The sequence below is a fragment of the Nerophis lumbriciformis genome, linkage group LG24, assembly GCF_033978685.3.
Source record: "Nerophis lumbriciformis linkage group LG24, RoL_Nlum_v2.1, whole genome shotgun sequence".
Lineage (NCBI taxonomy): Eukaryota > Metazoa > Chordata > Actinopteri > Syngnathiformes > Syngnathidae > Nerophis > Nerophis lumbriciformis.
The window spans coordinates 2,304,985-2,331,627 of NC_084571.2; the positions used below are offsets into that span (position 1 = coordinate 2,304,985).

Genomic DNA, 26,643 nt, shown 5'->3' on the forward strand with positions numbered 1-26,643 from the left:
GGGAAGGGGTTGCCATGGCAACGAAAATAACACACGTGGGGAAAATAAACAGCTCGAAGTACTGTAATCACAAAGTCCTTTTTTCATCACCATACAATCTTTGTCCCGTCGTCCTACAAAGTATGTCCCGTGTCTAGCGAAGCCGGATAAAAACGCCAATAAAAATATTGTTGTCTCTCAGTAACAGTCGCACCTGTCCACAGGTGGAACAGCTGCAAGCAGAACAAACAGGCGGCTAACAACCGCGCGGCGGCGGCGGCGGCAACAAACAATCAGACGGTGACGCCCGAGGGCGAGAAGCTGCACAGTGACAGCGGCATCTCGGTGGACAGTCAAAGTCTTCAGGAACAACATCAACAACAACAACAGCAACAACATCAGGCTCAGGCGGACATCCAGGCTGTGCCGCCTCGCTCGCGCACACATGAACAGATAGGTGAGCTCCATTGTTGCCTTAAGCATGTTATTATGTCTTGTCAAGGGACAATGCTGTGTCACTTTAGAGTAGTCCGTGTGCAGCTTGTATAGCTTTACTGAAAATGAGTCAACACACAATTTGACAACACAAGTGTCAAACAAATGAGAATATTTAGTGTAAATGGGTTATACTTGTATAGCACATTTCTACCTTCAAGGTACTTTGACAGTATTACCACATTCACCCATTCACACACACATTCACACACTGATGGTGGAAGCTGCAATGCAAGGCCCTAACCACGACCCATCAGGAGCAAGGGTGAAGTGTCTTGCTCAAGGACACAACGGACGTGGGGAGGTTGGTAGAAAGTGGGGATTGAACCAGGAACCCTCAGGTTGCTGGCACGGCCACTCTCCCAACCACGCCACACCGTCCCCATATACTGTTATTTATTTAATATGGATGTATGTTATTTATATAATTATAGTCGTTGTTGAGCATTTCTTTAATCCTCTTGGACTAAGAACTAGAACTACACATGTTGCTTCTAGAATCTTCTTCCACTCCTCAATGATGACATCACTGCTGAACACCTTCCTTACTTCCTTCTTTTTTCTCCTGCTCTCTTCCTTCCTTCCTCCCATGCTCATTTCCTTATTCCCTTCCTGCTCTCCTCTCATGATTTCTTCCTTCCTTCCTTTCCTTTTTCCTCCAATGATCTCTTCCTTCTTCCCTTCCTGCTTTTCTCTCATGCTTCTTTCCTTCCTTCCTCCCATGCTCTCTCCCTTCCTTCCTCCCATGCTCTCTCCCTTCCTTCCTCGCATGCTCACTTCTTTCTTTCCTTCCTGCTTTTCTCTCATGCTTTCTTCCTTCCTTCTTCCCATTTTCCTTCCTTCCTTCCTTCCTTCCACACTCTCTTCTTTTTATGCTCTTTTCCTTCCTTCCTTATTTCCTCCCATGCCCTCTTCCTTACTTCCTCCAATGCTCTCTTCCTTCCTTTCTTTTTTCCTTCCTCCCATGCTCTCTTCTTTCATTCCTCGCATGCTCACTTCCTTATTCCCTTCCTGCTTTCCTCTCATGATTTCTTCCTTCCTTCCTCCAATGATCTCTTCCTTCTTCCCTTCCTGCTTTCCTCTCATGCTTCCCTCCTTCCTCCCCTGCTCTCTCCCTTCCTTCCTCCCATGCTGACTTCTTTCTTTCCTTCCTGCTTTTCTCTCATGCTTTTGTCCTTCCTTCTTCCCTTTTTCCTTCCTTGCTCTCTTCCTTCCTTACCACCTCCCATGCTCTCTTCCTTCCTTCCTCCAAAGTTAGCTTCCTGCCTTCCTCCCACGCTCCCCTTTCTCCTTCCTTCCTTTCTCCCATGCACCCCTCCTTCTTTAATCCCTTCCTTCCTTCTTTCCTCCCATGCTGTCTTCCTTCCTTCATTTCTCATATGCTCCCTTCCTTCCTCCCATGCTGTCTTGCTTCCTTCCTTCCTTCTTTCCTCCCATGCTCTTTTCCTTCCTTCTTTCTTTCCTTCCATGCTCTTTTCCTTCCTTCCTTTTTTCCTCCCATGCTCTCATAATTTCTTCCTTCTTTCCACCCATGCCCCCTTCTTTCCTTTCTTCTTTTCTCCCATGCTCTCTTCCATCCTTCCTTAATTTCTCCCACGCTCCCTTCTTTCCTCCCATGCTCTCTTCAGTCCTTCCTTCTTTCCTCCCATGCTCCCTTCCTTCCCTTTTTCCTCCCACGCTCTCTTCCATCCTTCCTTCTTTCCTCCCATGCTCCCTTCTATCCTCCCATGCTCTCTTTCTTCCCTATTTCCTCCCATGCTGCCTTCTTTCCTTTCTTCTTTCCTCCCATGCTCTCTTCTGGCCTTCCTTCTTTCCTCCCATGCTCTCTTCCTTCCTTATTTCCTCCCATGCTCCCTTCTTTCCTTTCTTATTTCCTCCCATGCTCTCTTCCGTCCTTCCTTCTTTCCTCCCATTCTACCTTCTTTCCTTTCTTATTTCCTCCCATGCTCTCTTCCTTCCTTATTTCCTCCCATGCTCCCTTCTTTCCTTTCTTATTTCCTCCCATGCTCTCTTCCGTCCTTCCTTCTTTCCTCCCATTCTCCCTTCTTTCCTTTCTTATTTCCTCCCATGCTCTCTTCTGGCCTTCCTTCTTTCCTCCCATGCTCTCTTCCTTCCTTATTTCCTCCCATGCTCCCTTCTTTCCTTTCTTATTTCCTCCCATGCTCTCTTCCGTCCTTCCTTCTTTCCTCCCATTCTACCTTCTTTCCTTTGTTATTTCCTCCCATGCTCCCTTCTTTCCTTTCTTATTTCCTCCCATGCTCTCTTTCGTCCTTCCTTCTCTCCTCCCATGCTCCCTTCTATCCTCCCATGCTCTCTTCCTTCCCTTTTTCCTCCCAAGCTGCCTTCTTTCCTTTCTTCTTTCCTCCCATGCTCTCTTCTGGCCTTCCTTCTTTCCTCCTTTGCTCTCTTCCTTCCTTATTTCCTCCCATGCTTCTTTCCTTTCTTATTTCCTCCCATGCTCTCTTTCGTCCTTCTTTCTTTCCTCCCATGCTGCCTTCTTTCCTTTCTTCTTTCCTCCCATGCTCTCTTCTGGCCTTCCTTCTTTCCTCCCATGCTCTCTTCCTTCCTTATTTCCTCCCATGCTCCCTTCTTTCCTTTCTTATTTCCTCCCATGCTCTCTTCCTTCCCCTTTTCCTGCCATGCTGCCTCCTTTCCTTTCTTCTTTCCTCCCATGCTCTCTTCCGTCCTTCCTTCTCTCCTCCCATGCTCCCTTCTATCCTCCCATGCTCTCTTCCTTCCCTTTTTCCTCCCATGCTGCCTTCTTTCCTTTCTTCTTTCCTCCCATGCTCTCTTCTGGCCTTTCTTCTTTCCTCCCATGCTCTCTTCCTTCCTTATTTCCTCTCATGCTCCCTTCTTTCCTTTCTTATTTCCTCCCATGCTCTCTTCCTTCCTCCTTTCCTCCCATGCCCCCTTCATTCCTTTCTTCTTTTCTCCCATGCTCTCTTCCGTCCTTCCTCCCATGCTCTCTTGCTTCCTTCCTTCTTTCCTCCCATGCTCTTTTCCTTTCTTCTGTTTTTCCTCCCATGCTCTCTTCCTTCCTTCCTCCCATGCTCTCTTGCTTCCTTCCTTCTTTCCTCCCATGCTCTCTTTCATCCTTTCTTCTTTCTTCCCTTGCTCTCTAGCTTCCTTTTTTTGTCCCATGCTCTCTTCCTTCCTTCCTTCCTTCTTTCCTCCCATGCTCTGTTCCGTCCTTCCTTCTTTCCTCCCATGCTCTCTTTTGTCCTTTCTTCTTTCTTCCCTTGCTCTCTAGCTTCCTTTTTTTGTCTCATGCTCTCTTCCTTCCTTCCTTCCTTCTTTCCTCCCATGCTCTGTTCCGTCCTTCCTTCTTTCCTCCCATGCTCTCTTTTGTCCTTTCTTCTTTCTTCCCTTGCTCTCTAGCTTCCTTTTTTTGTCTCATGCTCTCTTCCTTCCTTCCTTCTTTCCTCCCATGCTCCTTTCTTTCCTCCCATGCTCTCTTCCGTCCTTCCGTCTTTCCTCCCATGCTCTCTTCCTTCCTTCCTCCCATGCTCCCTTCTTTCCTTCCTTCTTTCCTTCCATAATCTTTTCCGTCCTTCCTTCTTTCCTCCCATGCTCTCTTTCCTTGTTCCATCCTTCCATTCTCTCCCTTCCTTCCTTTTTCCTTTCCTCCTGTCAGTGCTACTTATCATGTTGGAAAACTGCCACGCAGTCACCTTCTTTCACTAACTGAACCACAGCTCCCCAATGCTGGCAGCACTCATGCACATATGTGTCAGTCAAAGTCAGTATGAGACGCTCAGCAGCCAAACATTTCTCATACTAGGATGATGGCTTTAAGCTTGTGCTCCTTTGAAAGTGTGTAGATTCCAGTCTTCATCCGCACTTCGAGTGCTTCACGAAGATCAATCTGATATCTCTCCCCTACCATTCCACCGCCAAACACCGTCATCTACGCTGAAGACCTCGACGCTTTGTGCCACAATCGCTGATAAACGATCGCGCCTGAGCCGCCATTGTCTTTCCCGCAAAGAACATTTCTTTCCAAAGCCTTTTAAAGCCTAATGAATATGAAACTTTCATTAAAAGCAGCTCAGCCAGCCTCGCTTCGTTTACGATAATAGGCGTCCTCCTAATCCTCCTGAGCCGAGCGCCTCATTAGCGGGTGTCAGTCGACGGGACGCAGGCCGCGGTGTTTAGCACATGCTAATTAGCGTTAGAAAAAAGTCAAAGGAAGCTCCCACGCAGTAAACAAGTCATATTCCTTATTTGCACAGAAGGTATTCGTCCCCATGAGTCATCGCTGAGGGGCCAAACACTTACTGGCCACAACATTAGGTACCACAGCACCGTCTAATGGCTTTCTAGCCCCCCCTCCCAGTATAATGCAGTGGTGAGTACAGTAATAATAATTGATTCTTCTGGCGTGTGTGGAACTGATGGTTGAGTCATCCTGTCTTGGAAGCTGTTGAGGCAAAATAATCTTCGCAGTATATATATATATATATATATATATATATATATATATATATATATATATATATATGTATGTGTGGGAAAAAAAATCACAAGACTATTTAATCTCTACAGGCCTGTTTCATGAGGGGGGGTACCCTCAATCATCAGGAGATTTTAATGGGAGCATTCACATACCATGGTTTATATAGGGCACAGAGTGGGTGGGTACAGGCTGGCCTAGGGGCGTGGTGATTGGCTCATGTGTTACCTAGGAGGTGTTTCCGTCTATGGCGGCATGCTGTGACAATTTCGCTGCGCTTGTTGAGGGATGACAGGTCTGGACGGTAAATAATAAACAGTTTCTCTTTCAAGCATAGGTTGCATCTTTTATTACCACTATTGTAAGGTGTGCTGGATGCAAGAATTTGCCATGTTATTGAATATTCAACATTATTGTCTTTGAGGTCCCAAATGTGTTTGCTGAGTTCTGTGGTATTTCGCAGGTTTTTGTTCCTGAAAGAAGCCTTGTGATTGTTCCATCTGGTTTTGAATTCTCCCTCGGTTAATCCTACATATGTGTCGGATGTGTTAATGTCCTTGCGTATTACCTTAGATTGGTAGACAACTGATGTTTGTAAGCACCCCCCGTTGAGAGGGCAATCAGGTTTCTTTCGACAATTACATCCTTTGTTGGTTTTGGAGTCGCTCTGTCTGAGGGCCGACGGCTCATTTGCAATTGTTTTGTTGTGGTTTGAGATGATTTGTCGTATATTGTTCATGCAGCTGTAGCTCAATTTAATGTTGTTCTTGTTGAATACTTTTCTTAGGATGTTGTCTTTGGGAAAGTGTTTGTCAATCAGATTGAGGAATTTGTGTCCAATGTTCGTTGAGACGTTTTTGCTGTATGGGGGGTTGTACCAGATGATGTCGTTCCGTTTTCTGTTCTATTTTGGCTAGTTTCCTGGCATGGGTTCATAGGTGAGGGTGAAATTGTATCCGCTTTCATCAAGGGCTTTTTGGTACGGGGGGGTTGCTTGGTCAAATTCAGCTTTGCTAGATGACAGCATCGATAGCCTTTTATTGATTCCGGTAGGTATTCTTTTCGTGGTGGTGGGTGGGTGGTTGCTGTCATGGTGCACGTATTGGAGTGTTGTGTTGGGTTTCGTGAATGGTTGGTAGCTGTTATTTCTCAGGTTGAAAGTGACGTCAAGGAAGTTGACGGTTTGCTTGTTGGCTTCAATCGTGATCCGTAGGCCGTTCTCTTTGAAAATTTGGCATATGCGCTTCTTGGTATTCTCGCTGCTCCTTGGTGAGGCGCGACACACTGCCAGTCCGTCATCACGGTAAATACCAAGGTTCAGATTGAGGCTAGCGAGCTGGGAGAGGAGGAAACTCCCAACGAGTTCACACGTTTCTGCTCCGTCAAAACTTCCCATAGTGACGTCAAATGTTGCATTGTTCTTTTTTTGCCATGGTGTACTGTTGTGGATGAGAATGGAGTTTTTTGCGTGGATGATGATGTTTCTTTCGTTGCTTGTGATTGAGTCGTAGTCTGAGGCGAAGTCTCATATATCTATATATATATATATATATATATTAGAGATGCGCGGTTTGCGGGCACAACCGCGGAGTCCGCGGATTATCCGCGGATCGGGCGGATGAAATTAAAAAAAATTTGATTTTATCCGCGGGTCGGGTCGGGTCGGGCGGTTGAAAAAAAAAAAAAAAAGATTTTAAATAGATTCAGGCGGGTGGCAGCTAAACCAATTCGGAAATATATATACATAGTTGAATGTTGTTACCCACATACGAAAAACGAGCAGGCACCTGCTGCATATGCCACAACAGAAGGAAAAAAAAAAAAGAGATGGACACTTTTACTGAGCGGAGAAGGGACGCCTCGCCGGGGTCCGGGACCGAGGCCCCTTCCCCCGAGAGGGCCCCACCGGGAGCCGTAGCTGAGGCGATCCGCGAGGAGGGCCCGACGCACGTCCAGGGTCACCACCGCGCCCACCGCACCGACACCCCGCCTCGTCCGCCTTCTAGAAAACTAGTGACAGAGAATAGAACAAGGATGGACAATTCAACCCTTAACTCAACAATGAGTAGATGAGTGTTATGTGTGTGTGTATATGTGTAAATTAATGAACACTGAAATTCAAGTATTTCTCTTATATATATATATATATATATATATATATATATATATATATATATATATATATGTGTAAATTAATGAACACTGAAATTCAAGTATTTCTCTTATTTATATATATATATATGTATATATATATATATATATATATATATATATATATATATATATATATATATATATATAATAAAATATATATATATATATATATATATATATATATATATATATATATCTAGAATTCATTGAAAGTCAAGTATTTCTTTTATATATATATATATATATATATATATATATATATATATATATATACACACACATGAAATACTTGACTTGTTTAATTCTAGCTGTAAATATACTCCTCCCCTCTTAACCACGCCCCCCCCAACCACCCCCCCACCTCCCGAAATCGGAGGTCTCAAGGTTGGCAAGTATGCGCAGGATTGAACCCAGGACCTTTGTATTGTGAGGCAGATGCACTAACCCCTCCACCACCGTGCTGCTAATTATCGATATCGACTTATATAAAATGAAACACTTATACCCTTATGGCGTTTTCTAGGGCTGTGAATCTTTGGGCACCACAGGATTAGATTCGATTCTTGGGGGTAACGATTCCAATTGATTCTCGTTTCAAAATCAATACGTTTTTTTAATAACATTGGGTGCCAGATCTAGGATTAACTACATTCCTCCGTGAAATAGATACAACAGCTCTGATAATTTTCTATATTACTTAAAAAGTATATTTTAATAAAATTCTACCCAAATATTTAATAAAGTGACTGGACAGGACAGATTAAAAAAAAAATATATATATTTCTAATTTATTTTAATCAATTAAAAATCGTTACAATTAAGAATCGCGATTTATTTGAATTTTTACAAAAATTTTTTGACACAACTACAGTTTTCACCCAGCCCTATAGTCTCCACTGTCTTTGTCTCTGTGGGTGAGGGCGGGGATGCGCGGATACCAGAGGTGTGGACTCGAGTCACATGACTTGGACTCGAGTCAGACTTGAGTCATGAATTTGATGACTTTAGACTCGACTTGACAAAATGTAAAAAGACTTGCAACTCGACTTAGACTTTAACATCAATGACTTGTGACTTCACTTGGACTTGAGCCTTTTGAATTGACATGACTTGACATGACTTGCTACTTTCCCCAAAACCCAAAGATGAAAAAGTTATTCGGGAGCGCTCCGTATTTTTCATTGTGTACTTGTCTATCAGCGTTGCGTGTGTCAGCTGGTGTGCTCTCAGTACAACAGCCAATCAAATTAGATCTACTTTGTTTTCATCACACAGCATTCATCCAATCAAATTGCAGGACAACCAACGAAGAAGACATGTCCAAACCACACGCCAGTGAACAAAAAATGATACCTAAAATAATTTTGTTTGGGTATAAAAATTACGAGGTGGTCAACACAAAACGGTTTGCAGTATGCAACACATGCGGTTCCAAAATTACTGATGGAGAGGCAACAACTTCCAACTTCGTCCGGCATTTGAAGTTGCACAAAGAACGGTAAGTTTTGAATGAAAGATAACGTTTATTGGCTAAGTAACGTGACTTTTATTTGCTGTGTAGTTAAATCAGTGAGGCTGTAAACTCACTGCTAACGTTATAACGTTATTGCAAACACGGGAATCTGTTGCAGTTCACTACCTTATTCATACTTTTTGTTCAGTGATTTTTTTTAAGCAGGGTTACGTTAGTCAATATATCACACGTAACGTTAGACGGCGGTCAGCAGCACCGCGTATTTTAGCCACCTAAAACAAGACAAAAATAGTAAAATAAAGGTCAGTTAAAATGTATACTATATTATGAATATGTGTACCGTTTTAGCTAGCTTTCTGACATACTGTTGGTTGTTTACCTCAGTGGTCCCCAACCACCGGGCCGCGGCCCGGTACTGGTCCGTGGATCGATTGGTATCGGGCCGCACAAGAAATATATATATTTTTTTCCTTTTTTTAATTAAATCAACATAAAAAACACAAGATACACTTACAAGTAGTGCACCAACCCAAAACAACTCTCTCCCCCATTTTGTTCTGGGCATTGAACATGAAGACTCTTCCTTCACTGTTCCGAGTGGCCATGAGAGTCTTGGCAGTGCCTGCCTCCAGTGCTCCAGTGGAGCGAGTTTTCAGCCATGGTGGCATCATACTACGCCCCCATCGTGCACAAATGACTGACAGACTCTTGGCTAATTTGGTCTTTTGCAAATGCAATGCAGCATAGGGCCCTGACATATAAAAAGTACAACTTTTTTGTTATGTTCACGTATATGTCATGTTTTTTCAATGTTAACACTTTTGTACAAATAAGTACATTTGCACTTTATTTTTCAATGTGTTTGTTCTGTAAAGGAATGAGTTAATGTTTAAAATGACTGGTTAATAGTGCTATTATAAAGTGCAATGTCAGCACAATTTTCTTTCCTGCAATTTAAAACGCACTTGTTTTAATAAATAAATACAGCGTTTGAAAAGCATACACAATCTGTGTTAATATATTAGTCTGTGGTTAAAAGGACTTGAAAGGACTCGAAACTCAAAATGCAGGACTTAGGACTTGACTTGAGACTTTCCAGTCTTGACTTTGGACTTGACTCGGGGCTTGCCTGTCTTGACTCGGGACTTGACTCGGACTTGAGGGCAAAGACTTGAGACTTACTTGTGACTTGCAAAACAATGACTTGGTCCCACCTCTGGCGGATACACACAAGGAAGTAATATTGTGAAACATGAGTTACACAAGTGTAAGAATATTACAGTATGGATAAATGATGTGGCGCTTTCATCACAACGCTGCACGGCAATGTTTAATCTCGACATTTTTATTCTCCCTGAGCCCATTCGGAGGCTTTGTTGTGGCGCCACAAGCCAATCGGGGATTCGAGAATGTCACATTGTCGAGAGGAAAAGTGCGACGGGAAGAAAGGGCAGCAGAGCTTCTCTTTGATTGCGTGTTGCAGGCGGCTTGTATTGTTCCCTGACATGCTGTTATGACAGAGATTGTTGCGCTGCGATGGGGCTTCATCGGATTGGCTGCAGAGCGTTTTGCAGGTGTGATGGTGATGGGGGAGAGTGAAAGTAAACAAGAGCAGCCTTCACAATAAAGGTTTGTGCAGCTTTTCTTTGGCACAAGCTTCCATTGATAAACGCCTACCAGTCAGCTGGAGTAGGGGCGGAAGGGGGGGGTCTCGCCTCAGAAATTCTTCTTCATTCCTGAGGCGTTTCCATGGCATCGACTCAATTGGCAGCAGGTTAAGAGGTTTGTGGGAAAAACGTCCTTCCGCTAACGACGCCACTTACTTCAGCAGTTTTGATAACTCACAGCGCCCCCTTCAGGATTCCCAGTGTCCCTGACGGGCGACAAGGACGCTCAAAATAAGTGGTTCTCAAACTTTTTAACCACCAAGTACCACCTTAGGAGAAACTTGACTCTTATTGGACAGCTATAGTCTCCATAAACTCACACTAAAAGACTAGATAGGACAGCTCTAGTTTGACTAGGAGTAGACAGGTTAGTTACAGTCGCCATCGGTTCACGCTCAAAGACTAGATTGGACAGCTATAGTCTCCATAAACTCACACTAAAAGACTAGATAGGACAGCTCTAGTTTGACTAGGAGTAGACAGGTTAGATACAGTCGCCATCGGTTCACGCTCAAAGACTAGATCGGACAGCTATAGTCCCCATAATTTCTTCCTTAAAGATTTTGTTTTGTATTTGTATTTACTTATTTACTTTAGTTTAAATATGACTCAAGACAACTCTTGTCTTCATCATTTTATGCTCAAAGACTAGATAGGAGAGCTTTAATTTCCATTTGTTCACGCTCAAAGACTAGATAGGGCAGCTCTAGTTTGACTAGGAGTAGACAAGTTAGTTACAGTCGCCATCGGTTCACGCTCAAATACTAGATTGGACAGCTATAGTCTCCATAAACTCACACTAAAAGACTAGATAGGACAGCGCTAGTTTGACTAGGAGTAAACAAGTTAGTTACAGTCGCCATCGGTTCACGCTCAAATACTAGATTGGACAGCTATAGTCTCCATAACCTCACACTAAAAGACTAGATAGGGCAGCTCTAGTTTGACTAGGAGTAGACAAGTTAGTTACAGTCGCCATCGGTTCACGCTCAAATACTAGATTGGACAGCAATAGTCTCCATAAACTCACACTAAAAGACTAGATAGGACAGCTCTAGTTTGACTAGGAGTAAACAAGTTAGTTACAGTCGCCATCGGTTCACGCTCAAAGACTAGATTGGACAGCTATAGTCTCCATAAACTCACACTAAAAGACTAGATAGGACAGCTCTAGTTTGACTAGGAGTAAACAAGTAAGTTACAGTCGCCATCGGTTCACGCTCAAATACTAGATTGGACAGCTATAGTGTCCATAAACTCACACTAAAAGACTAGATAGGACAGCTCTAGTTTGACTAGGAGTAGACAAGTTAGTTACAGTCGCCATCGGTTCACGCTCAAAGACTAGATTGGACAGCTATAGTCTCCATAAACTCACACTCAAAGACTAGATAGGACAGCTCTAGTTTGACTAGGAGTAGACAGGTTAGTTACAGTCGCCATCGGTTCACGCTCAAAGACTAGATCGGACAGCTATAGTCCCCATAATTTCTTCCTTAAAGATTTTGTTTTGTATTTGCATTTACTTATTTACTTTAGTTTAAATATGACTCAAGACAACTCTTGTCGTCATCATTTTATGCTCAAAGACTAGATAGGAGAGATTTAAATTCCATTTGTTCACGCTCAAAGACTAGATAGGACAGCTCTAGTTAGACTAGGAGTAGACAGGTTAATTGCAGTCGCCATCGGTTCACGCTCAAAGACTAGATTGGACAGCTATAGTCTCCATAAACTCACACTAAAAGACTAGATAGGACAGCTCTAGTTTGACTAGGAGTAGACAAGTTAGTTACAGTTGCCATCGGTTCAAGCTCAAATACTAGATTGGACAGCTATAGTCTCCATAAACTCACACTAAAAGACTAGATAGCGCAGCTCTAGTTTGACTAGGAGTAGACAGGTTAGTTACAGTCGCCATCGGTTCACGCTCAAAGACTAGATTGGACAGCTATAGTCTCCATAAACTCACACTAAAAGACTAGATAGGACAGCTCTAGTTTGACTAGGAGTAGACAGGTTAGTTGCAGTCGCCATCGGTTCACGCTCAAAGACTAGGTTGGACAGCTTTAGTCTCCATAAACTCACACTATAAGACTAGATAGGACAGCTCTAGTTTGACTAGGAGTAGACAGGTTAGATACAGTCGCCATCGGTTCACACTCAAAGACTAGATCGGACAGCTATAGTCCCCATAAATTCTTCCTTAAAGATTTAGTTTTGTATTTGTATTTACTTATTTACTTTAGTTTAAATAGGACTCAAGACAACTCTTGTCTTCATCATTTTATGCTCAAAGACTAGATAGGACAGCTCTAGTTTGACTAGGAGTAGACAAGTTAGTTACAGCCGCCATCGGTTCACGCTCAAATACTAGATTGGACAGCTATAGTCTCCATAAACTCACACTAAAAGACTAGATAGGGCAGCTCTAGTTTGACTAGGAGTAGACAGGTTAGTTACAGTCGCCATCGGTTCACGCTCAAAGACTAGATCGGACAGCTATAGTCCCCATAAATTCTTCCTTAAAGATTTAGTTTTGTATTTGTATTTACTTATTTACTTTAGTTTAAATAGGACTCAAGACAACTCTTGTCTTCATCATTTTATGCTCAAAGACTAGATAGGAGAGCTTTAATTTCCATTTGTTCATGCTCAAAGACTAGATAGGACAGCTCTAGTTTGACTAGGAGTAGACAAGTTAGTTACAGTCGCCATCGGTTCACACTCAAAGACTAGATTGGACAGCTATAGTGTCCATAAACTCACACTAAAAGACTTGATAGGACAGCTCTAGTTTGACTAGGAGTAGACAAGTTAGTTACAGTCGCCATCGGTTCACGCTCAAAGACTAGATTGGACAGCTATAGTCTCCATAAACTCACACTCAAAGACTAGATAGGACAGCTCTAGTTTGACTAGGAGTAGACAGGTTAGTTACAGTCGCCATCGGTTCACGCTCAAAGACTAGATCGGACAGCTATAGTCCCCATAATTTCTTCCTTAAAGATTTTGTTTTGTGTTTGTATTTACTTATTTACTTTAGTTTAAATATGACTCAAGACAACTCTTGTCTTCATCATTTTATGCTCAAAGACTAGATAGGAGAGCTTTAATTTCCATTTGTTCACGCTCAAAGACTAGGTAGGACAGCTCTAGTTTGACTAGGAGTAGACAAGTTAGTTACAGTCGCCATCGGTTCACGCTCAAATACTAGATTGGACAGCTATAGTCTCCATAAACTCACACTAAAAGACTAGATAAGACAGCTCTAGTTTGACTAGGAGTAAACAAGTTAGTTACAGTCGCCATCGGTTCACGCTCAAATACTAGATTGGACAGCTATAGTGTCCATAAACTCACACTAAAAGACTTGATAGGACAGCTCTAGTTTGACTAGGAGTAGACAAGTTAGTTACAGTCGCCATCGGTTCACGCTCAAAGACTAGATTGGACAGCTATAGTCTCCATAAACTCACACTCAAAGACTAGATAGGGCAGCTCTAGTTTGACTAGGAGTAGACAAGTTAGTTACAGTCGCCATCGGTTCACGCTCAAATACTAGATTGGACAGCTATAGTCTCCATAAACTCACACTAAAAGACTAGATAGGACAGCGCTAGTTTGACTAGGAGTAAACAAGTTAGTTACAGTCGCCATCGGTTCACGCTCAAATACTAGATTGGACAGCTATAGTCTCCATAAACTCACACTAAAAGACTAGATAGGACAGCTCTAGTTTGACTAGGAGTAAACAAGTTAGTTACAGTCGCCATCGGTTCACACTCAAATACTAGATTGGACAGCTATAGTGTCCATAAACTCACACTAAAAGACTTGATAGGACAGCTCTAGTTTGACTAGGAGTAGACAAGTTAGTTACAGTCGCCATCGGTTCACGCTCAAAGACTAGATTGGACAGCTATAGTCTCCATAAACTCACACTAAAAGACTAGATAGGACAGCTCTAGTTTGACTAGGAGTAGACAAGTTAGTTACAGTCGCCATCGGTTCACGCTCAAAGACTAGATTGGACAGCTATAGTCTCCATAAACTCACACTAAAAGACTAGATAGGACAGCTCTAGTTTGACTAGGAGTAGACAAGTTAGTTACAGTCGCCATCGGTTCACGCTCAAAGACTAGATTGGACAGCTATAGTCTCCATAAACTCACACTAAAAGACTAGATAGGGCAGCTCTAGTTTGAGTAGGATTAGACAGGTTAGTTACAGTCGCCATCGGTTCACACTCAAAGACTAGATCGGACAGCTATAGTCCCCATAATTTCTTCCTTAAAGATTTTGTTTTGTATTTGTATTTACTTATTTACTTTAGTTTAAATATGACTCAAGACAACTCTTGTCTTCATCATTTTATGCTCAAAGACTAGATAGGAGAGCTTTAATTTCCATTTGTTCACGCTCAAAGACTAGATAGGACAGCTCTAGTTAGACTAGGAGTAGACAGGTTAATTGCAGTCGCCATCGGTTCACGCTCAAAGACTAGATTGGACAGCTATAGTCTCCATAAACTCACACTAAAAGACTAGATAGGACAGCTCTAGTTTGACTAGGAGTAGACAAGTTAGTTACAGTCGCCATCGGTTCACGCTCAAAGACTAGATCGGACAGCTATAGTCCCCATAATTTCTTCCTTAAAGATTTTGTTTTGTATTTGCATTTACTTATTTACTTTAGTTTAAATATGACTCAAGACAACTCTTGTCGTCATCATTTTATGCTCAAAGACTAGATAGGAGAGCTTTAATTTCCATTTGTTCACGCTCAAAGACTAGATAGGACAGCTCTAGTTAGACTAGGAGTAGACAGGTTAATTGCAGTCGCCATCGGTTCACGCTCAAAGACTAGATTGGACAGCTATAGTCTCCATAAACTCACACTAAAAGACTAGATAGGCCAGCTCTAGTTTGACTAGGAGTAGACAAGTTAGTTACAGTCGCCATCGGTTCACGCTCAAAGACTAGATTGGACAGCTATAGTCTCCATAAACTCACACTCAAAGACTAGATAGGGCAGCTCTAGTTTGACTAGGAGTAGACAAGTTAGTTACAGTCGCCATCGGTTCACACTCAAATACTAGATTGGACAGCTATATTCTCTCTATAAACTCACACTAAAAGACTAGATAGGACAGCTGTAGTTTGACTAGGAGTAGACAAGTTAGTTACAGTCGCCATCGGTTCACGCTCAAAGACTAGATTGGACAGCTATAGTCTCCATAAACTCACACTAAAAGACTAGATAGGGCAGCTCTAGTTTGACTAGGAGTAGACAGGTTAGTTACAGTCGCCATCGGTTCACGCTCAAATACTAGATTGGACAGCTATAGTCTCCATAAACTCACACTAAAAGACTAGATAGGACAGCGCTAGTTTGACTAGGAGTAAACAAGTTAGTTACAGTCGCCATCGGTTCACGCTCAAATACTAGATTGGACAGCTATAGTCTCCATAACCTCACACTAAAAGACTAGATAGGACAGCTCTAGTTTGACTAGGAGTAGACAAGTTAGTTACAGTTGCCATCGGTTCACGCTCAAATACTAGATTGGACAGCTATAGTCTCCATAAACTCACACTAAAAGACTAGATAGGACAGCTCTAGTTTGACTAGGAGTAAACAAGTTAGTTACAGTCGCCATCGGTTCACACTCAAATACTAGATTGGACAGCTATAGTGTCCATAAACTCACACTAAAAGACTTGATAGGACAGCTCTAGTTTGACTAGGAGTAGACAAGTTAGTTGCAGTCGCCATCGGTTCACGCTCAAATACTAGATTGGACAGCTATAGTCTCCATAACCTCACACTAAAAGACTAGATAGGACAGCTCTAGTTTGACTAGGAGTAGACAAGTTAGTTACAGTCGCCATCGGTTCACGCTCAAATACTAGATTGGACAGCTATAGTCTCCATAAACTCACACTAAAAGACTAGATAGGACAGCTCTAGTTTGACTAGGAGTAGACAGGTTAGTTACAGTCGCCATCGGTTCACAGCTATAGTCCCCATCATTTCTTCCTTAAAGATTTAGTTTTGTATTTGTATTTACTTATTTACTTTTCACGGTGGAAGAGGGGTTAGTGCATCTGCCTCACAATACGAAGGTCCTGAGTAGTCTTGGGTTCAATCCCGGGCTCGAGATCTTTCTGTGTGGAGTTTGCATGTCCTCCCCGTGACTGCGTGGGTTCCCTCCGGGTACTCCGGCTTCCTCCCACCTCCAAAGACATGCACCTGGGGATAGGTTGATTGGCAACACTAAATTGGCCCTAGTGTGTGAATGTGAGTGTGAATGTTGTCTGTCTATCTGTGTTGGCCCTGCGATGAGGTGGCGACTTGTCCAGGGTGTACCCCGCCTTCTGCCCGATTGTAGCTGAGATAGGCTCCAGCGACCCCAAAGGGAATAAGCGGTAGAAAATGGATGGATGGATGGATATTTACTTTAGTTTAAATAAGACAACTCTTGTCTTCATCATTTTATGCTCAAAGACTAGAGATAGGAGAGCTTTAATTTCCATTTGTTCACGCTCAAAGACTAGATAGCAGAGGTGGGACCAAGTCATTGTTTTGCAAGTCACAAGTAAGTCTCAAGTCTTTGCCCTCAAGTCCGAGTCAAGTCCCGAGTCAAGACAGGCAAGCCCCGAGTCAAGTCCAAAGTCAAGACTGGAAAGTCTCAAGTCAAGTCCTAAGTCCTGCATTTTGAGTTTGAGTCCTTTCAAGTCCTTTTAACCACAGACTAATATATTAACACAGATTGTGTATGCTTTTCAAACGCTGTATTTATTTATTAAAACAAGTGCATTTTAAATTGCAGGAAAGAAAATTGTGCTGACATTGCACTTTATAATAGCACTATTAACCAGTCATTTTAAACATTAACTCATTCCTTTACAGAACAAACACATTGAAAAATAAAGTGCAAATGTACTTATTTGTACAAAAGTGTTAACATTGAAAAAACATGACATATACGTGAACATAACAAAAAAGTTGTACTTTTTATATGTCAGGGCCCTATGCTGCATTGCATTTGCAAAAGACCAAATTAGCCAAGAGTCTGTCAGTCATTTGTGCACGATGGGGGCGTAGTATGATGCCACCATGGCTGAAAACTCGCTCCACTGGAGCACTGGAGGCAGGCACTGCCAAGACTCTCATGGCCACTCAGAACAGTGAAGGAAGAGTCTTCATGTTCAATGCCCAGAACAAAAGGGGGGAGAGAGTTTTTTTGGGTTGGTGCACTACTTGTAAGTGTATCTTGTGTTTTTTATGTTGATTTAATTAAAAAAAAAAAAAAAAAAAATATTTCTTGTGCGGCCCGATACCAAACGATCCACGGACCAGTACCGGGCCGCGGCCCGGTGGTTGGGGACCACTGAGGTAAACAACCAACAGTATGTCAGAAAGCTAGCTAAAACGGTACACATATTCATAATATAGTATACATTTTAACTGACCTTTATTTTACTATTTTTGTCTTTTTTTAGGTGGCTAAAATACGCGGTGCTGCTGACCGCCGTCTAACGTTACGTGTGATATATTGACTAACGTAACCCTACTTAAAAAAAATCACTGAACAAAAAGTATGAATAAGGTAGTGAACTGCAACAGATTCCCGTGTTTGCAATAACGTTATAACGTTAGCAGTGAGTTTACAGCCTCACTGATTTAACTACACAGCAAATAAAAGTCACGTTACTTAGCCAATAAACGTTATCTTACATTCAAAACTTACCGTTCTTTGTGCAACTTCAAATGCCGGACGAAGTTGGAAGTTGTTGCCTCTCCATCAGTCATTTTCGAACCGCATGTGTTGCATACTGCAAACCGTTTTGTGTTGACCACCTCGTAATTTTTATACCCAAACGAAATTATTTTAGGTATCATTTTTTGTTCACTGGCGTGTGGTTTGGACATGTCTTCTTCGTTGGTTGTCCTGCAATTTGATTGGATGAATGCTGTGTGATGAAAACAAAGTAGATGTAATTTGATTGGCTGTTGTACTGAGACCACACCAGCTGACACACGCAACGCTGATAGACAAGTACACAATGAAAAATACGGAGCGCTCCCGAATAACTTTTTCATCTTTGGGTTTTGGGGAAAGTGGCAAGTCATGTCAAGTCATGTCAATTCAAAAGGCTCAAGTCCAAGTGAAGTCACAAGTCATTGATGTTAAAGTCTAAGTCGAGTTGCAAGTCTTTTTACATTTTGTCAAGTCGAGTCTAAAGTCATCAAATTCATGACTCGAGTCTGACTCGAGTCCAAGTCATGTGACTCGAGTCCACACCTCTGCTAGATAGGACAGCTCTAGTTTGACTCGGCGTTAAGACAGCTCTAGTCTCCATTTCACGCTCAAAGACTAGATAGGACAGCTATAGTTTCCATAAACTCACACTCAAAAATGTTAAAAATTTTTTTTACTTCTAAGTCAATATTGTCTGATATCAATATCAGATCGGTACACTCCCATGCTCCGTATCAAACTCTACCATAAAACGACCCGTTAAAAGGGCAGCTCCAGTAAACGTGACCGCCGACCCGCCATAAAGGTTTCGCTGTGAAAAAAATAAAGCGTGTCTCTAATTATCAGCGCGGAAAAAGAACAGCTGACATTTCTCCCTCTTGTCTCCGCAGTGGTGAGGGTGGACGGCGGCCCCCAGCCTGTCACGCCTCCTCCTGAAGCGTGAGGAAGAAGACGAGGAAGAAGAAGACGGTGGCGAGGACCTGAGTGTCCTGTGGGGTGGGAGTGGGAGTGGGAGTGGGGGTGGGGGTGGGGGGGAGTGTATTGTCCCCAAGGACTTCAAGTCGACGGACCTCCTTTGCAGGTGCGGTCCTGACTCTTCATCCTGCATGCAGAGTCTGTAGAACACGTGCCTGGACTCAACTGTAGATGATACAAGTGCATCTTAGGGAATATTCCACAAAGCTCTTTTTTCCTACTAACTGCCAACCTTTGAACGCCACATTTCCGTTTTTTGCCCTTAAACTAGCCTTGAAACACACAGGTGCCTGTCAGCAGCTCCGTCATGACCCTCTTCTGGGATCCGTTTTCACTTTTTTCACCCCCCCGAGTCGCCTTTCATTTTGCGGTGGGAGTCAAGCTGACTCAGCGGGTTCCTGCGTGTGCAACGCGAGACCAAAGCGCTGACTCACCGCCATGACTCGACAGCCGAGGGCGAGCGAAGCCTCCAGAAGGTCAGCGGTGACGCCGCCGCTGACCCTGAACGCGGCGCCGGGCTTAAAATTAAGTACGGCGAGCCCTCAGAAGGCTACTTCATTTACAGACTGAAATGTTCTCATCAACAGCACGGGGAATGTTCAAACCAGGGGTGCTCAAACTGTTTCCACTGAGGGCCACACACTGACAAAGAAAATAATGCGGGGGCCATTTTGTTTGTTTTCATCTCCAAAACCAGCAATATACATAACTAGAAAATGCAATTTCGGCAAAAATTCAGAGTAAACGCTGAAGGACCAAAGCTGAAATTAAATTCTAACAGTTACACTGCAGAAAGTCAGTGTTCAAAAACAAGAAAAAAAAAAATACAAAAATTAGGGGTATTTTATTTGAACTAAGCAAAATTATCTGCCAATAGAACAAGAAAATTTGCCTTGTCAAGACTTTCCAAAACAAGTCAAACAAATTAAAGCTGCAAGCAGTGATGGACGGGACCGACTTTGAGGGCTCATAAAATCCAAACCTGAGCAGTAATTAAAACTCTTTCATCAACTTTTAATCAGAAAGGTTCAATCTCTCTCCTGTGCTAATTTGAAGCCGACACGACAAACGCGCTCAGAGGAGATAATGTTTGAAAAAAGGTGACTGTTTTTACTCAACTTTTGTTTTGAAGGGGGAATTGCAAACTTCCTGTTGATTTTTGCTGGGGGTTGTCAGTGTATGAAATCTAGGTCTAAGTGAGACCTACATAGAGGTTTTTGTTTCATGTCTCTAAGACATTCCTACTGGGACTGAAAGGCAGTTTTGTCTGTCTTTTCTTCCTAGGGGGCGCTAGAGCGCAATTTTGAGTTTTGGGGTTTGGTTTTTTGATTAGATCGCAATTTTCTGACGTGTGTGTCCAATTTGGTGAGTTTTGAAGCATGTTAAGGGGGTCAAATTACAGCTGAAAGAGGCGGCGGTATAATAATAAAACGCGAGAAATTCAATAGGGTCCTCGGTCCCTGATTAGCTAACCTCAATGAACCCCAAAATACCTTAAAATAAGTATATTCTCACTAATAACAACTGTACTACTATAGGAGTACGTATTTTTTTCTATTGTTTCATTGAAAATAAAACAGCAAAAGTCCATTTGGCTGTCATCTGTTTTAATATGAGACACAATTGTGTCAAAGTCATGATTTTTTTTTTTTTACATGCTTGAAATAAGAAATTATTACTTTAAAAAAGTAGTGTTATACTTGTGAGTGTTGATGACACAGCTTTGCATCAGTTGATATTCTAATTTCAAGCATGTTTTACTCAATATAGGTCATAAATCTCAGCAACAAGCTGTAATATCTTACTGAGATCATTTAGGACCAAAACCCTTAAAACAAGTAAAACACTCTAACATAAAATCTGCTCAGTGAGAAGAATGATCTTATCAGTCAGAAAATAAGCAAATATAACCCTTATTTGAGATATTTAATCTTACTTAGATTTCAGTTTTTGCAGTGTAGCATGCTGTCCAGATAGCGTCAAGCGAGCAGAATGAGCTAAAGAAGCTAACATGATAACAGTATAATGCTAACATGCTAACTATAGCATGCTTACAGTTAGCTATACAGCATGTAGAACAAAAACTTTACATTTTACAGTCACTTATGGCATTATAATAGGGCTAGTGTTAGCACATGTGCAGCTAAAACATTTTTAAAAAACCCAACATGTTTTCCCTAGTTGGAAGTGGAATTCTTGAAGGCTTTTAGGAATATCCGTGTGAAGGCTGAAGAGCCAAAGCCGAACTGTAATGCTAACATTTAGAATGCTGTCCAGATAGCGTGAAGTAAGCAAAATGAGCTATAGAAGCTAACATGATAACAGTACAATGCTAACATGCTAACTGTAGCATGCTTACAGTTAGCTATATAGCATGTAGGACAAAAAATTTACATTTTAAAGTCACTTATGGCTTTATAATAGGGCTAATGTTAGCACATGCGCAGCTAAAACATTTTTTTTTAAACATATTTTCATGTTTTCCCTAGTTTGAAGTGGAATTTTTGAAGGCTTGTGGGAAATTCCGTGTGAATTCTGAAGAGCCAAAGCTGAACGGAAATGCCTTCAGTTAGCACACTGTCCAGATAGCGTCAAGTAAATAAAAGTATGAGCGAAATGAGCTAAATAAGCTAACATGGTAACAGTACTATGCTAACACGCTAACAATAGCATGCTTACAGATAGCATTACAGCTAAAACATAAAAAACATCTACAACTTATCACTCATTTTCTCTAGTTAGTGGAATTCTTGTAGGGAAAATCTGTGTGAAAGGTGAAGAGCCAAAGCTGAACTGAAATGCTAACAGTTAGCATGCTGTCCAGATAGCGTCAAGTAAGCAAAATGAGCTATAGAAGCTAACATGACAACAGTACAATGCTAACATGCTAACTATAGCATGCTTACAGTTAGCTATACAGCATGTAGTACAAAAAATGAACATTTTACAGTCACTTATGATATTATAATAAATAGGGCTAATGTTAGCACATGCGCAGCTAAACCATTAAAAAAAAAAACATCTACAACTTATTATATATTATTATTGGAAGTGGAATTCTTGAAGGCTTATGGGAAATTCCGTGTGAATTCTGAAGAGCCAAAGCTGAACTGAAATGCCTACAGTTAGCACACTGTCCAGGTAGCGTCAAGTAAAAAAAAGTAAGAGCGAAATGAGCTAAAGAAGCTAACATGGTAACAGTATTATGCTACCACGCTAACAATAGCATGCTTACAGTTAGCATTACAGCTAAAACATAAAACACATCTACAACTTATCACATGTTTTCTCCAGTTAGTGGAATTCTTGAAGGCTTGTAGGGAAAATCCGTGTGAATTCTGACGAGCCAAAGCTGAACTGAAATGCCTACAGTAAGCACACTGTCCAGATAGCGTTAAGTAAATAAAAGTAAGAGCGAAATGAGCTAAAGAAGCTAACATGGTAACAGTACTATGCTAACACGCTAACAATGGCATGCTTACAGTTAGCATTACAGCTAAAACATCACAGCTAAAACATAAAAAAACATCTACAACTTATCACAATACGTTTTCTCTAGTTTAAAGTGGAATTCTTGAAGGTTTGTAGGAAAATCCGTGTGAAAGCTGAAGAGCCAAAGCCGAACTGAAATGCTATCAGTTAGCATGCTGTCCAGATAGCGTCAAGTAAGCAAAATGAGCTATAGAAGCTAACATGATAACAGTACAATGCTAACATGCTAACTATAGCATGCTTACAATGAGCTATAAAGCATTTAGTACAAAAAATTAACATTTTACAGTCATTAATGATATTATAATAAATAGCGTTAATGTTAGCACATGCGCAACTAAACCATTAAAAAAAACAAAAAACTTCTACAACCTATTATATATCATTATTGGAAGTGGAATTCTTGAAGGCTTATGGGAAATTCCGTGTGAATTCTGACGAGCCAAAGCTGAACTGAAATGCCTCCAGTTAGCACACTGTCCAGATAGCGTCAAGTAAACAAAAGTAAGAGCGAAATGAGCTAAAGAAGCTAACATGGTAACAATACTGTGCTAACAATAGCATGCGTACAGTTAACATTACAGCTAAAGCATCACAGCTAAAACATAAAAACCATCTACAACTTATCACAACATGTTTTCTCTAGTTGGAAGTGGAATTCTTGAAGGATTGGAGGAAAATCCGTGTGAAGGCTGAAGAGCCAAAGCCGAACTGAAATGCTAACAGTTCGCATGCTGGCCAGATAGCGTCAAGTAACAAAAAATATGAGCAAATGAGCTACAAAATGCTAGTATGCTAACAATAGCATGCTTACAGTTAGCACTAGTGAAACACCGAAATACATACCTGCTAAATGAGCTAAAAAAGCTGGCATACTAATGCTTTGATTGATTGATTGATTGAGACTTGTATTAGTAGATTGCACAGTACAGTACATAATCCGTACAATTGACCACTAAATGGTAACACCCCAATAAGTTTTTCAACTTGTTTAAGTCGGGGTCCACGTAAATCAATTCATGCTAACAGTTCGCATGCTGGCCAGCTTGCGTTAAGTAACAAAAAATATGAGCAAAATGAGCTACAAAATGCTAGAATGCTAACAGTACTATGCTAACAATAGCATGCTTACAGTTAGCAATAGTGAAAAAACTAAATATATACCTGCTAAATTGGCTAAAAAAGCTGGCATACTAATGCTGATGTGCTTAAATGCTAATTGTAACGTGCGTCAAGTACCAACATATATGGTGTGTACCTGAAAAAAATAGTTTAAAATGTTAGCATAGCATAGATACCGTAAAATCTATAGATGTTGTTTTTACGTCGAATTACGTAAATGGAAAACTGTCTCCACTAAAATTTTTATGATAAAATTCTGGCGACTCAGATCCCGTTTTTTCTTTAAAACTGTAAAATCTCCGGTTGTTTTTTCCACAGTGCATTTCTGTACACGTCAAACGGCGACCATTTTTATTTTTACGGTAAATTTCTAGCGACTGAGCTGCCTGTTGCTAGAAATATAAAATATATTTGGTCGTTATTTTCATGACACTACATTATCCACTACAATGTCATCATCTGAAAGAACAATAATAATATTAAAAGCACATTTTCAAAAAGCGTCCGAAAAGGAGCAGGGGGAAGAAAATACTTTAAATGTCCTGCCCCTTCACCCAGATGTAATTATAAATACAATTGTTTTTAATCAACAATACATTACATCATGACTTTATATAACAATATTTAGTAAATAATGACAGGATGCAGTAGGTCTTGGTTTGTTTTTGCCTCATCCCTCACTTCAAACGTGAATGAAGAATGCACGATTGGCCTAAAAAGACCTGATAAGTTTGAAAGAGATAATACAGTATTATCTGCTCACTGATGCTACCTGGTGGTTGTTTAAGCACACTGCAGCTAGACCTGGATATTCCTACTCCTTAATGTTTCAGTCACACGCAGGATTCCCACAGGAATGAGGCAAAAATACAACCTTATAAGTAGAGATGTCCGATAATATCGGCTGATAAATGCTTTAAAATGTAATATCGGAAATTATCGGTTTGTAAATTATCGGTATCGGTTTCAAAAAGTAAAATGCATGACTTTTTAAAACGCCGCTGTGTACACGGACGTAGGGAGAAGTACAGAGCGCCAATAAACCTTAAAGGCACTGCCTTTGCGTGCCGGTCCAATCACATAATAACTACGGCTTTTCACACACACAAGTGAATGCAACTCATACTTGGTCAACAGCCATACAGGTCACACTGAGGGTGGCCGTATAAACAACTTTAACACTGTTACAAATATGCGCCACACTGTGAACCCACACCAAACAAGAATGACAAACACATTTCGGGAGAACATCCGCACCGTAACACAACATAAACACAACAGAACAAATACCCAGAACCTCTTGCAGCACTAACTCTTCCGGGACGCTACAATATACACCCCCAGCTATCCCCCCCCCACAACCACGCCCACCTCAACCTCCTCATGCTCTCTCAGGGAGAGCATGTCCCATATTCCAAGCTGCTGCTTTGAGGCATGTTAAAAAAAATAATGCACTTTGTGACTTCAATAATAAATATGGCAGTGCCATGTTGGCACTTTTTTTCAATAACTTGAGTTGATTTATTTTGGAAAACCTTGTTACATTGTTTACTGCATCCAGCGGGGCATCACAACAAAATTAGGTATAATAATGTGTTAATTCCACGGCTGTATATATCGGTATCGGTTGATGTCGGAATCGGTAATTAAGAGTTGGACAATATCGGAATATCGGATATCGGCAAAAAAGCCATTATCGGACATCTCTACTTATAAGAATATACACGATTATACGTCTGGGTTGTATTTTTTCTCAGGTTTTGTTTGCAAATTGAAGTCAAATTCTGAGTTCCGAGTTTTTACCACACAATAGTGCTTTCACACTCCGAACCAGCAGGGGGCAGCATGTGATAAAACTGTACAGGAAGCATATCCCCTTATTGTGGAAAAAAACACCAAGTGTTCCGTTATAGTACAATAAAACAGGTGCAGCCACTTTCCGCTGCAGCTCCCTGGAGGAAGGGAGTGGCATTACAAGAACACGAGTCATGTTTAAAAATTATTCTGGATTATTGTCATCAGGCATAATCCCTGGAGTCCTGGTCTGTGGCTGCAGTCTCCTTTGATGGACAGAACCGGGGCGTTAACGCCATGGCGCTCATGTCACAGCGGCGGCCATTTGTGTGACAGGGTGATGGACAGGTAGCAATTAGTGCCAGTTTCAGCATTGTGTGTGCGTGTATTTGTGTGTATTTATGTGTGTGTGTGTGTGTGTGGGCATGAGCCTTTTTGAAGCGCCATCATGACATTCTAGATCTCTTATCCGCATTTGCAGCTGCTGACATTTCCTGTATTGACGCGCTGATATAAAAGAGTCACTTCAAAGGCCAGGACACCTTTTATCGCTTTCATGTCACCTCCTCTTCGTCCACTCACATAAAAAACACCTTTTAAAAGACCTTTTAAAAGACACTTTTAAAGACGTAAACTGCTTTATTTTACTTCCTACTTCTCAGGCCATCAAATCCATCGCTACTTTGCTGTTCAGGTCGTCTTAGAAGATATTTTGTCTGGATAGGACAGCTCAAGTACGACTACATAGGCCTGTTCAGTCAAAGACCAGATAGGGCAGCGCTAGTCACCACTAGTTCATGTTTAAAGACTAGATAGGACAGCTCACATACTCAAAAGACATTACTTTATTGATTCCTTCAGGATAGTTCCCTAGGACAGTTTTAGTCGCCATTAGTTTACATTCAAGGACACATCCAACTACATTGGTCTGTTCAGTCATAGACCAGATAGGACAGCCCTAGTCACCACTGGTTCATGTTCAAAGACTTGATAGGACAGCTCACATCAGACTACAGAGGTCTGTTTAGTCAAAGACCAAATAGGACAGCTCTAATTACCATTAAATCACGTTCAAAGATTAGATTGGACAGCACCCCTACTCACTGGCCTAGTGGTTAGAGTGTCCGCCCTGAGATCCGTAGGTTGTGAGTTCAAACCCCGGCCGAGTCATACCAAAGACTATAAAAATGAGACCCATTGCCTCCCTGCTTGGCACTCAGGTTGGAATTGGGGATTAAATCACCAAAAATGACTCCCGGGCGCGGCACCG

The 26,643-nt window shown here is 41.6% G+C and overlaps 1 protein-coding gene across 2 annotated transcripts in view; it reads left to right on the forward strand.

Moving 5' to 3' along the window:
• The window catches only part of ngfra (nerve growth factor receptor a (TNFR superfamily, member 16)), a 131,752-nt gene extending 111,332 nt beyond the window's left edge, over positions 1-20,420 (forward strand). For both annotated transcript variants that reach the window (XM_061981321.1, XM_061981320.1), the window contains exons 5-6: positions 204-436; positions 18,881-20,420. In XM_061981321.1, the coding sequence (XP_061837305.1) occupies positions 204-436; positions 18,881-18,933 (286 nt within the window). In that variant the 3' untranslated portion in view covers positions 18,934-20,420. The remainder of the gene's footprint in view (positions 1-203; positions 437-18,880) is intronic.
• The last annotated feature ends 6,223 nt before the right edge of the window (positions 20,421-26,643 follow it).